Source organism: Gouania willdenowi, chromosome 15 (genome assembly GCF_900634775.1).
Source record: "Gouania willdenowi chromosome 15, fGouWil2.1, whole genome shotgun sequence".
NCBI lineage: Eukaryota > Metazoa > Chordata > Actinopteri > Blenniiformes > Gobiesocidae > Gouania > Gouania willdenowi.
In genome coordinates this window covers 21154654-21168806 of record NC_041058.1, presented here as the reverse complement: position 1 = coordinate 21168806, position 14153 = coordinate 21154654, and the positions used below count along the sequence as shown (strand labels likewise).

The window sequence follows — 14153 nt, the reverse complement described above, 5'->3', positions numbered from 1 at the left end:
ATCCACAATGCACAACACCCTTTATATTTAATTTTTCTATCTTTTCCATCTTGTACATATCTTTCATACTTTTTATATGATTATAATTATTGTTATTATACTTTTATTTTCTTTGTTTTTATTTTGTTCTTTGTTTAAAATGTGTTTGCTCTTCCTTGTGGCATCCAGTGTGGACAGCAAAATAAGAATTTCATTGTCCTTTCTGTGCACATGACAATAAACACTTAGAATGTTGATATATACAAGAATCTAAGCTGTCAGGTTAAATACATATTATATTTTTTTATTTATAGTAGGATACCAGTCTTTTTTTTTTCTTTTTTGCCTTATGTTAGTATTTAGTATAATAATATTTTAAGATTTATTCAGAAAACAGTAAAGACTTTGGTGTGATGGCACTTTCAAAGCTCCAGATCAAGTGTGAAACTTGCAACAGGCAGGAAGTTCAAAGGAGGCTGAACCGAAACAAGAAAAGGAGGAAGTCACCTTTGGAAGGTGCGTCGTGAAACACACACCGGTTCAACCTGACAGTTGTCAGCCGCCCAGCAGCAGCTGAGTGAGGGGAACAGGAACAGAAACATGGCCAGACCTGCCGCTGACGGTAGCGTCTCTCTGCGGCTCAGCAGCAATGGACTCAAAGCTGGAGACACGGAGAAAAACGGCTTTCACAACAAGAAGGAGGTTCGAACCTTATCTAATTGCGCATTGCTGTGGGCTCTAATATCGTGTGTGAACTGCTAGGGTGTAGCGATATGTAAGAAACTCCAAGGAAGGTGGGAATTGTAGTTTTTAGGGGTTTTCTTTAAACTCGCCTGACCTGGGTGACGTAGTTATATATGAACCTCGTGACCCCTGATCTTTCTCATATCAAAATTAGTTGTTACAAAGAAGCAGCTGAGTAGTTCAGTTTTTTTTTTGGTCTCATATAAGGAGAAACATTATTTTTCCCGAGATAAGAGTGAAAACAAATGTGTCGGAGACAATGTAGTTCCTTAGAAGAGATCCATGTAAACAGCAATGGTTGGACACGCCCTGTCATGCTTCTTTTTTTCTTTCTGCAGGAATTCTTTGCCTTCAGGTGATGCAGGTGCAGGCTGCAGCTGCACTGCTATTTCACCTAATTCCTCTATGTTCTGTACTAATTAGCTAAATTTAAATTATGTGACTTTTATTAGACAATCAAGATAATTATTTCATAAATGATACAATAATACACTGGAACTAACATTACAAATGTGTATAATCTGCACGTGACCTGGTGATTCCAATGCTTGGGTTGTATATAGGGGTGTCCTGATCCGATATTGATATTGGTCCGATATCAGCCAAAAAAATTTTTTAAAAGATTTTATCAGACTGCATCTAATCTCTCCGATAAGTTTTTGGTGTTTTTGTCCCCGCCCTCGGTTGTTCCCACCATATACTGACAGTAAAAAATAACTGAAGTCAACTTGAATTGTTGACTATTGTTCACTCACTTGATCAGGCTTTTTCTAACATTCTACGTTACAAAATAAGTAATAAAAGTAGGTATTATTCACGCTGATATTGTATCGAATCAATATCGGTATCGGCCAACACCCAAGGCTGCAATATCGGGAGTGAAAAAGTTGTACCGGGACATAATCCGTGTATCATTCGTTTTTCATTATGTAACAAAAACATGAAAAATGAAAAAAAAACACTCATCATTTGATATTTGTTTCCAAAACCAAAATGAAAAAACGGAAAATGCCATGTTTTTCAAATTCAAGCTCTTTTGCTTCGGTACAGAAAACAAAAAAACGGAAAACGAACACCTTTATCCATTTTTTCCATTACCGATTGGCCAAAGTACGCGACCCGGAAGTGTACTCTCATTCGACGCTAACGGCTATGCTAACGGCAGTTCGGTACGACAAGATCGCTGCTTCCAACTGTGCATCCGAAACGTGTCCTTTTCGCTTTAGCTGATGTTGGCCACAGAATCTCCTCACGGACATTTTGGGTAATTTAGAGACTTCTAAGTGTTGCAGAGCTAACGATATCGCGGGATGTGTAACGCTTCACTTCCGGGTTACGTACTTTGGCAAACCGGTAATTGAGAAAACGAATAAAGGTGTACATTTTCCGTTTTTCGTTTCGTTTCGTTCGAAGCAAAAGAGCTTGAATTTGAAAAACAAGGCGTTTTCCGTTTTTTTCATTTTGGTTTTGGAAACAAATATCAAATAACGAGTGTTTTTGAAAGACGAATGAAAGAACGATACACGGATTGGACATCCCTAGTTATATACTGTGAGAGGTGTAAAGAGTACTGATATATCCTACTCAAGTACAAGTTCTGTTACTTGATTAAAATTTCACTCAACTACAAATACAAGTAAGTCATACATAAAATTAGTGGTCGACCGATATGGGATTTTCAAAGGCCGATGCAGATACCAATTTAAAAAAAATACATAAAAGCGATGGCCAGTATCTAAAGCCGATATTTGAGGCCGATATACTTTTTTTTTTAAAGCACATTGATTATGAAAGACAATAAACACTCATATGATATAAATGTATATATTACTAATTAAATTAAATACACCAATAGAACTCTTAACATTTATTGAACTTTAAATATACCCGTACACAACCAAGTAAAACAAAAATCCTTATCCTTTTAAGGATATAATAGGATAAGGATATTTAATCAGACACTATTATATTATATCTTCATCCTATTGTATCAGCTTTTTATTTGTAAGCCTATTGGCTTCTACCTCTCCCTTGCACATGCTATTATTATTATTATTATTACTTCTGTTGTTGTTGTTGTTGTATATTCATACATCCGAGTGGATGTTTTTTATGTTCTTTTTTTCCTTTAATGGCTACTCTAAAGTGCTAAACCAAAAAAAGAATAAATAATAATAATAATAATAATAATCGGTCGATGGCCGATATTGAAAAAAGTTAGTTGTACTTTTACTCCACAATTGCTATGTGGGTTCAGGAAACAATAGTTGGTAACCCCTAAATCATTGGTTCCCAACCATTTTTCTTTTTTTGGATTTTGACCCCATTTTGATATAAAAAAATTTCTGGCGACCCCAACAACAGTGTTAGTAACAAGCAGTTTCAGCTCAAATATTTTTATATTATTATTATTATTAACTAGATTTATGTTTGACAACGTGAACACATAGAATACAGCTGTTGAAGATTGTGCGTTGTTTTAATTTGTAAAAGAATAATAATTACAAAATTTCAAAAATGCATTTTAATCAGTATATATTTTTTTTTTTATCAATTAGTAGACATTTTAGGTGACCCCACACTGCCCTACATGTTGACATAACACACAAACCCAATGCATTTGTCATTTTCTAGTTTAATTGCTTTTTTTTTTTTTTGCTTTTACTGTAAATTCACACTTTTCTGCCATGCAGAAATGAAAAACAACACTTTTGACTGTCTTTAAACTGAATAATGGTTTTTAAAGTGCAGTTATAATCATTTCCAATTTCTGACCAAGGCAAGGCAAATGCATTTGTATATTAGCTCATTTCATACACAAGGCAATTCAGTGTACTTTACATGATTAAAATCAGCTGTTACATTGCGAGTGGTTCACGATTTTGAGGAAACATGCAAAAGAAGGTGTGTCAGCATTAAGCCACACCTCAGATTATACGATCCTATACAAACACTATTAAGCCTCAAATTGCATTTCATTTGGTTATTTACTGTTTGACGTCAAAGGTTTTGTCTGTAGCCACTATTTGAAGCCCATGTTTTCCAGAGAATATTATACAGTATAATAAATATATAACATGTTAAAGCCAGAGATGAGGCAGTCTAGATACCTACCTCAGTCTCTCCATAGTTGCTGTGTTGAGCAATCTGTTTATGCTTGTTCAGGTCTGTAACAACATTGCTTCACATTACACTGAGATATCACTACATACAGTATCACAGTCATTGATGAATGAGGGGTGGATGAAGGGTGGATGTTATCAGAAGTTTGTGCTAGTTCCAACAGAACGGTTTCATATGTCATTCAGAATCCAGAGTAAGTGATCTATCCGACTGACTTTTCACACATTAATCATTGTTGGCATGCTCGCAGTTGCACCTGTCCAATAATGAAGGTGCGAGCATCAGAACTATTCTCTAAACTTTAAAGATTCCAGTTTTCAAAGTCAACGTATAAAACAATTTAACTGATTTTTTTTTTTTGCAAGAGAAAGAAGAGTGACATTTGCAGTTGGTTACAATTTGATGGAAAAACCTCTTCTCCTTGATATACATTGGATGTTGCAAAATGATCACAGAGCATGGATATGGAATGTGTGAACAGACAAATATCTAGTGTAAAGTAAACAAGAAGGAGCTTCTAAGATAGCAGACATGTAAGCCACGTACTTCCTGTGTCAAACTGATCACATCCACTTTTGACACACAACACACACAAATTCAGACTTTGTGGCTTTTATATGATCTGCCTGTATGAAACAAACCCTCGTGTGACTAAAAATGAGTTACACTATACAAACATAATGGTAATTTGTTTAAAATAAAAGCATCATGCAGCCTTTTTTGATTTAACAGGGATGCATTTAGACAACAAATGTCAGCATTTTATCTACTTACCTACCGACTAAATAAGTATTTTTAGATATTTTATTGTATGTTTTGAAAAAGGAATGTTTTGTTTTTTATTACAATATATTATAGGTCACGGGTGTCAAACATATTGTAGTTCAAGGGCCAAATACATATCAGTTTGATCTCAAGTGGGTCGCAAATTTTAACTGAGAAAATGAGCAATTTCAACATTATTCTGCCCTATAAATATATGTAAAGTAATAGAAGTTACAGGCAATATCCAATCTTTAAATTTCTTTGAGTTTGCAAGCAATTTTTGTTCAATTTGGGGGGAAAATTGAGGAATAATTGTAATAAAATTGCTTGATTTTGGAAAAGATGAAGGTTTTTTTCAATAATTTGTGAATAAAAACGACTGCGATCATGTGATAAAAGCGTGGGAAAATTGTCCGCCCTGGAAAATATTGTGGATATTCATTGAATTCATGTATTTGGAAGGGCTGAGATATCTACAACTGAATAACTTGATATTTTTACACAATTAATCATGTTTTCTGTAATTTTGACTTTATCCTGCGGGCAGAATTTTGACGCTCTAAGGGTCTGGATTTGGCCCCCGAGCCTTGAGTTTGACATTTGTGTTATAGGTTGTGATAAATTCAGGTGGCACATTATCAGTAGAATTGTCATCATTTGATCCACTAATGGTTCTGCTCAGTTACTGTATATTTTCACATCTGTGCATGATTTACACAACGTCACATAATGTTGTGTACCTTGCATTTTAATCTGAAGGAATCAAGCTTAATGTGAAAGCAAAATTTCCTATTCTATCATCACTACTTCATTTACATTTAAGTTTAAAATTAAAGTATTATTAAAGACAACTTGTTATGTGTGTCCTTGCAACTCTTGTCAGTGTGTATAAAAAATGTATCCTTTTTATTCCTTTTTTTTAATATATATAAATGTAAGTAAGTAAAAAAAAAAATACAAATATAAATAAATAAACTAAAAACAATAATTTAACAAAGGTTAAACATGTCCTTTTACTTAGTCATTCTCAAGTGATCCAGTTAATTATTGTTGGCATCGCTTCCTGCCAGTTCTTTTCATGGGTATGTCCTTTAAACATTAGTTGATTAGTCAACTTTTCCATCATATTAATGTCCTGGATGATCTCAAACCAGTGGATTCCACATTGTACCAGTTTCTGGTTATGGCTTTTTTTTTTTTGCTTTGCTATCAGTAAAATTCTTATCAGATACCTGATCCTTTTTGGTCTTATTTGGGATTAACCTGTACCATTGACAAACATACTGTTTCTGTGTTTGTTTGTTTTGTAAGACAGTTGGTGTCTCATATTGTTGTGCAGGTTTTCAGCCCTGGGAATGGTGTCGCCTCCAGGCCGCAGAAGCATGAGCCGTTTGAACAGGCTCCCATGTACGTGGCAGTCATGACATACCTGGGCTTTGGGATCGTCACCTTGTTTGGTTACCTCCGAGACTTCCTCAGAGCTGTGGGCTTAGAAAAGTGCCATCTAGCTCAGGAGAGAGAGGAACAGAAGGTAACTATACGCAATTAGCACAAGCAGTATAATACTTTAGCCCTAAACACACATTCACATGGTGTCACCACGTTCAGTTCTCTCCATTTACTGAATTTGACAATGAAGCTCTTTTTGTGCTTTCTTCCTTATTCTTTTTGACATTAATGTTGCCATGGGAGAGACCAAACACTACAGAGAGGATCTCTTGAGGGCCTAATTAAATCTCAGAGATTGTGCTCTTTTCTGTGACTGTGCTTTAGATCAAAAATAAGTCCCTATTAACTGTACATTAAAGCCTCTGTGTTGCCATAGATTGGATTTCCTAGAACTAAAAATTGCAATTAGGACCAGTTTGTTGTTGTGCGTGCAATGTCCTGATGGTCAAAGCTTTCAAAGAACCAATGCTGTGACCACATGTCTGTATCATCTAAACCAGTTTGTATTATGTTTTTGTGAGCCCCGGCACACCTTATGTATTAAATGTCCTGCGGCACACCATCAAACAATTGACTTCAAATACAAATTTATTATGCTGTACTGTCATAAAGGAGTATTTATTTACACTGTTCATTTATGATGAAGGCAGTGATGGCATTCAATGGTGAAATAATCTAGTTAGATAATGTACTTTTATAGCTTTTGATCAACTGACGGGACATTTTCACACACTCAGAAAACCATACGCTGGAAAGCACTCATGAAACACTAATGTGCAGCGTGTGAAGCGCAGTGACATTTGTGCCGTTTCTCACTCTATGCAAAGCAGTGGCAGCACAGGAGATTGAGTTTGACAGCAGTCATTCATCTTTTTTAGGTGTGGGCTCAGTTATGGTGATGTAATGTTGATCAGACAACATCTGTAAAAAAAATAAATAAATACAAAAAGAAAGGCTGTTTTAAATGAAAGTTATCATGAGGTTTTCTTTTGTTAATGAATGAAGCCAAATCTGTTTCTATCTTACAGAGAACTGAAATATGTTTCTACTCCTACACAGGATTTTATACCTCTATATCAAGACTTTGAAAATTTCTACACTCGAAACCTTTACATGAGAGTGAGAGACAACTGGAACCGTCCCATATGCAGCTTGCCTGGACCAGTCTTTGACCTAATGGAAAGAGTGTCTGATGATTACAACTGGACATTCAGGTACCGTAAACACAACATTTCTGTTTATTTATTTATTTGTCTGTGAACAGTTTAACCTAAAGCAGAACTAAGTAACTTTTTCACCTTAATAAATATTTTTCATAGTCCCAGTGAGGGTAATACAAGTGGTTATGGGTGAGTGAGGGGTCTTTCATCTTCCCCTGCTGTCTCTGGCCACAAAACAGCAACTTTCCCTGCAAGACATACTGCTTTACGGCAGCCCAATACAAAGTAATGCTAGATTATGACCAGCCCCGTGGCTGCACACGGTTGTCTACAAATTCACTTTTCTCAAACTTATTAAAAAAAAAAGGCAGAGAAGATCTTTGTCCGAGGAACGGAACAACTTCATGCAGTGACAGCTCAGCGGCAACACACAGCAATCACACACACTGTCGTTGCGACAACAGACACGCACACACACACTTGCAACCAAGCACTCCATCAGGCAGCACACACACAAATATCCATCTATTCATCCATCCATCCATTTCCAGAGCTGTTTTGTCAACACACATTTCCACACTCCCTTCTGTATTACTCCCACATCATTCATTTATTTTACTTGTCTCTCTTCCTCATATTGATCACATGGTCACATGGGACCATATCTGTGAAAGCACTCTTACTGTCACTGTTGTATTAGGATTTTTCAGTGATCGGTTGCTACCGTCTTGGGAGAGCAAAGGTGCGCATGTAGCTGCGGGGTGGGGCAGGCGGCGGGGGGTGCGGAGTTTAAACAACGCTGACATAACCAAAAGGATCCTTTAGGGGGAGCGCTAAGTGCAAGTTACTTAGTTTTGCTTTAAAACGAATGGACAGATTTTCAACAATTCATCGAAATGGGATAAGGAACAAGTGATAAGATTTTAGGGATGATCCGGATCAATACCCCGAAACTGGATCACTTTTAAAAATAAAAAAAATCTTAACTTTATATCTTGGTTCATTTACATGTAGGGTTGGTTTTTCTATCACTGACTCCACCAACTTTTATCCGGTTCTCAAAGAAAACTACCATTACGGATAAATGAATTTTCCTTATTATCTTTGTAACATTTAGGTGACAATGCAACATGGGGTACTGCTACGTCATGGTGGAGGTATACTTTCTCTGAGTGGTTTCTAGTTATCAGATATAACCAACTACAATATAGTTTCTAAATGTATTACATCAGTGGTTTTCTTTGGTTTACTGCCTTGGCTCAAGATACTACTTACTATCTTTCTTTAATTCATGCTGCAAATAACAGAGTGGGGGTAATGTTTGGTCTCGTCTTTGCATCAGTTGAACTTAACCTTAGATATACACTTAGGCTTTTCAGTATCAGAAAATACTTTGTTTAACCCTGAGGGGTAATTAAAACGGCAAAGAGCAGCATATTAAAAAAAGCGATTAATGCTAAACAACAAAGTCCCTGTAGGGTATTTCAAAAGCTGAAGTTCAGTAAAGACCAGTTTATTAAATCAATGTACTTTTAAAACAAGACCAGAACATCATTTTTTTTTTTTTTTTGTAAGAAGATCCAAACATCGCAAAGGAAATTGATGTGAACTTTTAATGACTTCTAGCTGTAAAAGTAAATAAAAGGAATTAAGCTTGTCTTTTGAAATGATGTGGGTTGCATTCATAAAGAGACTTGTAGATTATTTCTGTAGTGCTCTACTGTTTTATAAAAGCTGCAGAAAGTAGGTCAAGTCAAAATGTTTTAAATGCCCTCTTACCCTGAAAATAAACACCTTCAACTTTTACTACTTTATGAAGCATAACTTTCTAGTGCAGGTTTGGAAACTCTTAAATCCATATATAACTAAATGCTTTGAGGCACTGATTAAGCAAGATGCCGGAAACTATCCTTAGGCACTTTATTCCACACTGGTTATTACTTTATGACATAGGCTGCACTTACCCATCATGTTTGGGTCATTTCAGCTAACCCTGTTGGAAGTATGTATTAAATAAAGGATGCACTGGTTTCATTAAGGGATTGACATGGTCAGCATCAATACAAGTGTGAGATTGATACCAAGGGGGTGGAAGAGCAACATTAAAATATTCTCTATGAAATTTGGTTATGTTCATGCATCCTGACAGTGGGCTTCTCTGCAGCTTTAGGCCACCAACTTCAAGGTTTGACAGGTTCTGCATTAAATAATCTTCTTCAGATTGGGATTATTTAAGTCACTGTTGCCTTTTTATCATTTCTACCAAGCTTAAACACCCTGTTCTCTGACCTTAACATCACCAACACATGTTTGTTTAAACAAAAAGACCACCTTGTTGATTATTCCTCATCCAAAGACTTTAAAATCCTATTTCCAATAGTCAGTTGACACTGATTAAAATGCCTTGCCGCCATGTGTGTTTGGTTAGCTGTTAAAAAGCTGTTGAACAGGTGTACCCACAAAACAAACGAGTGGATGAATGATAGGAATGTGAGACAACAATGGATCATGTATGATGTCATAAATTGTAAGATTGTGTTAACTCAAATGTCAATGCCTTTTATTTAATAAGTGTCTGAATATCTATACGTGCTGATTCTGCATTAAGTTCCGTTAAAATGAATTCTTCTAGTGACAAATAGATGTATAAATCTTTTTAATAAGCACTGATTTTTCTGTTTTTCTATGCAGGTTTACAGGAAAGACTTTACACAATGTCATCAACATGGGCTCCTACAACTACCTTGGTTTTGCTGAGAACAATGTGGATTTTTTGAAGACTGTGGCAGATAAAGTTAACCAATATGGGACTGGGGTTTGCAGCACAAGGCAGGAGATAGGTGAGTTTTTGGGTTGGACTCTTACACATTAGTCAAGCTCTGTAATATTTCTTTTTCAGTTAAAATCAACAACCTAGGATGGCCATGAATTAAAAAAGAATAAGGAAACATTAACAAAAAATCTTCCTGATCACTTTTGCCTTCATTTACTTTTTAATCTATTGAGAAAATGTGTGTTTTGCTTTCTCTCTATGTGACTGCAATGACAAATTATTCAGCTTCTGATGAATTATGTACAGTTTGGTTATGAATTGATATCATATACGTACTGGTGCTCTCTGAGGATGTCTGGAACATAGTGGCTAGCAACAAGAAGCAACACCCTGGATATGGGTTAGGGTTAGAAAAACAAGAATGTGAAACTGTGGCTTCTGATGAATCGTGAATGATTTGGTGTGTGGTGTGATCTCTTTCACTTCCTTGTATGACATTTCTCATGGTTCAACTTGGATTATGTAGATTATGTAGAACTCATGATATAGTGTAACAGCACTTTGGCAAATGCAATCAAATTATCAGCAGTCAGCTGGCGACTTAGTTGATAAAGCCCGCTTAAGCTTCTCGACATGAGTAGTTGAGAAGCTCATTTGGCATAAAGGAATGTGTCTCTCTATGTGTCAGAAATCTGTGACATGGTTCGCTGTGATTGTGTCATGTGCCAGCAAAGGGGAAGTGAAACAACAAACAGTAACCGGGCAGTGCCGCTCTGTGCTTTTATAACATTTTATCAGTTTGACACCAACACAAAACAATAGACTAAACAAAGGCCATGTGATTTTTTTTTTTTTTTTTCATCTGTTTATCTGTATACGACTTGTACTCCAACCCACGCACACCTTTGTCATCAATAAGTCATTCATGTGAATTATTTGTGTATTCGTGTGTCTTTCAAAGTAAGACAGTTAAGCCAAAGCTTCTTATGAAGGGAAGGTGAGAATGGACAAGATCTCTTGGATTTGGAAATAAATAGTTTACCAAACTTCTTCAATCATCCATTTAGTTTAACATTAAGGCCTGAGTTGGACATCTTAGACAATCACATCCACAAACGTAACATTGATTGTGTCAAAAAATGCACACTTGCTTACTCATAGTAACCTGTTTATAAATCTATACAGAAACTCTCGTTGCCTAAGGATCTACTGTAGTCAGGTTTGAATTGAACCAAAGGCTATTAGTGAACAAACACATATTTAAGATGCATGTAGGTTCACAGTGAGAGCAATTTGAGTTGAATCAAATTTGTTGTGTCAAGTGAATAAAAATATTCTTGACTGTGACATTGGTTAAAATTAAAGCTGCTCCCCCTGAAATGTTTTTCATGAGATAAAACCATATTATATACCTCATAGATCAATGAATCAAACATGATTTACTCCAAAAAGAAAGGAAAAAGGTTGAAATTGTTTGTTTACATTTTTGCACATTGCATTGTGGGATGTGGAGGTGCAACGACATTTACAAACACTTTACAATAAGGATCCCTTAATTAATGCTTTATCAAGCATTACCTAACAGTTAAATAATATGTTATTAATCATTCAAATGTATTACTTAACATTCATTAACATTACAGTTAATGCAATAATATTTACTAACACTTTACAATAAGGGTCCAAAAAGCAATTTCTCATGGTTAACTACGGTAAAGTAATGCTCATATGGCACTCCTTTACATTTATTAAGGTTTTTGTCAGGTTGCTAATGTTACGTATCCCCTTACTTAATACACGTAATGCAAATGATTACTAGAGACGGTAACATTACGTCTTACTTGCATATTAGGTATGCATACATGATGATAACGAATTGCAGTTTTGTTAATGTTTAATCACGTTTTAATGAACACTGTGCAGTAAACATTAATTAACTGCTTGTAAATGCATTAACTGATGTGTAATTTTTAGGTAATACAATTCAATTTCAATTCTAAACAGCTTTATTGGCATGAGAAACACGTTTACATTGCCAAAGCAAGTGAACACGCAAAAATAATATTCATTAAAAAATCGCTACATTTGTAATGTGCAAAACAATAAAATGGAATGAAATAAAATGTAAATATGGTTTCACTATATCTATATGTAATACAAAATTAAAATTAAGTTATAAGTGTTATAGTGGGAAAAGGTTATGTATGTTTTCCATAGACACACACATAAGCGTCCACTAATAACACATGAAACTGTGAATTAATGCATTGACTAATGTTAATTCAGGGACCCTTATTGTAAAGTGTTACCGTGTTTTTACTTCATTCTGATATCACGAGGAATACAGGAACAATCTAGAACAAAAATGGTGGGCAGATAATCACTGTCCTTGTCTGACGAAGAAACACAAGAAACCACAATAAGAATCAAGTATACACTATAATTTTATCTATAAAAAAATAATTGGAGGTAGCAGCTTTAATCAAATGAAAACTTTATAACTAATGTGAAAAAGTGAGACTGTGGTGCAAAAAAAAAAAACACTAAGTATGTAGCCATGCACTGTGGATGGCTTGTAGCCTAGGTTAGGACTAGGGAAGAGGTTATGGTAAATTATTAACTATTTTTACACTGTGATCCAGTCACGTGTGTACAATAAAAAATAAAAATCCCCACAATAATGCCTCCCGTGCCTTGGCAGCAGATTTAAAGCTTTCACAGCAGCTTTGGAAGGAAAGTGACCTCTCTGGCTTTAGAGGGCTGGTGACTTTATGAGATAGGCGTGTGAGGCTTTTCTTTTTTATTATTTGTTCTTGGCTGACTCACGTGATCAGCGCGACCAAAGGAAAATAGAGGTTGGACACTGCCTTTGGAGGTTAGCACATTAATTAAAAAGCCTGTGAAGTAAGACATCATTAAAGACAGATCAATCTAATGTGGTCTGATTAAAAAATTGGTGGAAAATGCTACAAATGTCAGAAGGGCCTGTGAGCCTGATTTGTAAAGGAAATGTATGAATCGATTAGCCTTGGCTCAGAGCCTGGTTGAAAGCACTGAATCGACATCCCAAGCATAAAGACAGCGCTGCTTTGCTACATTACAGTTTTGTACTCTTCCCTAAATATCTATTTTCCAGCCTTTTCCCGAAGCGTCCACTCTGCTTGAGCTTTTAGTATCTGCTCCATGTAGTTACTGATTCTTATTGATTATGACAGCAGTCCTTAGTGTTTTATGTAAAAGCAATTTTGGTTCTATTTTTACAAGAGCCGACATGAAGCGGTATCCCTGTAATATTAAATCACCCATTTGCAGCATTAGCAGATCACTGACTTTGAATTATTTTTCACGCCACTTAAACTTCGTTGTATATGGCAACTGCAGTGACACTGCAGTAAGTGGGATTTTCCTACGTTTTACTTCAGTTCTGTCCTACATGCTGTACATCAAGCTGAGAGCAAGATTAAAATAATTTAAAACCCTTAATACGCACCACATTCTCTATAAGTTAGTATTATATCAGTAATGCCTCTCATTGATCAACAGATTGCACAGACAAGGACCCTGAAAAGCTCACTTCTATTGCACAGCATAGTAAAACCTTCATGTCAGGCCACAGATTACAGACTGGGCAACTTTGAAAAATAAAACTGGTCCCCACCTGTCACACTGGATTATGATGAAATGCTTTAAAACTTGCCCCAAAACCATTTTAGACTTTACTGCACTAGCTACCTAAATTACAAATTTAGCCATATCTAGAATCTATATACCACTCTCTAAATTTTCAGAGAGTGGGAGGCATTAATGCTGATCTAGACCTTGGGCCTCTGTTGCCTTTTAATCTACAGACATTAATCTTTGTCATGGCATATGATTGGACAACAAAACACCTGCAAAACCTTGAAACTGAAGAAATACCAGAAATGGCAGAATCATCACTTTATGGTTTCCATTGTGTAGGTAATCTGAGCATCCATGAAGAGCTGGAAGGACTCGTTGCCAATTTCCTTGGAGTGGAGTCCGCTATGATTTATGGAATGGGCTTTGCCACCAACTCCATGAACATTCCAGCACTTGTTGGCAAGGTATGAGCTTTTCCACATTGAAATGCTGCACCGTGAACAATGAAAATCCTCCCATATGTGAGGGTTAATTTTCCC

At 35.9% G+C, this 14153-nt stretch overlaps 1 protein-coding gene across 1 annotated transcript in view; it reads left to right on the top strand.

Moving 5' to 3' along the window:
* Positions 1-472: 472 nt before the first annotated feature.
* sptlc3 (serine palmitoyltransferase, long chain base subunit 3) overlaps positions 473-14153 on the top strand; it is a 32472-nt gene continuing 18791 nt past the window's right edge. Inside the window, exons 1-5 of the mRNA XM_028469380.1 lie at positions 473-681; positions 5951-6142; positions 7120-7274; positions 9912-10060; positions 13954-14078. Of these exons, the coding sequence (XP_028325181.1) occupies positions 580-681; positions 5951-6142; positions 7120-7274; positions 9912-10060; positions 13954-14078 (723 nt within the window). The 5' untranslated portion in view covers positions 473-579. The remainder of the gene's footprint in view (positions 682-5950; positions 6143-7119; positions 7275-9911; positions 10061-13953; positions 14079-14153) is intronic.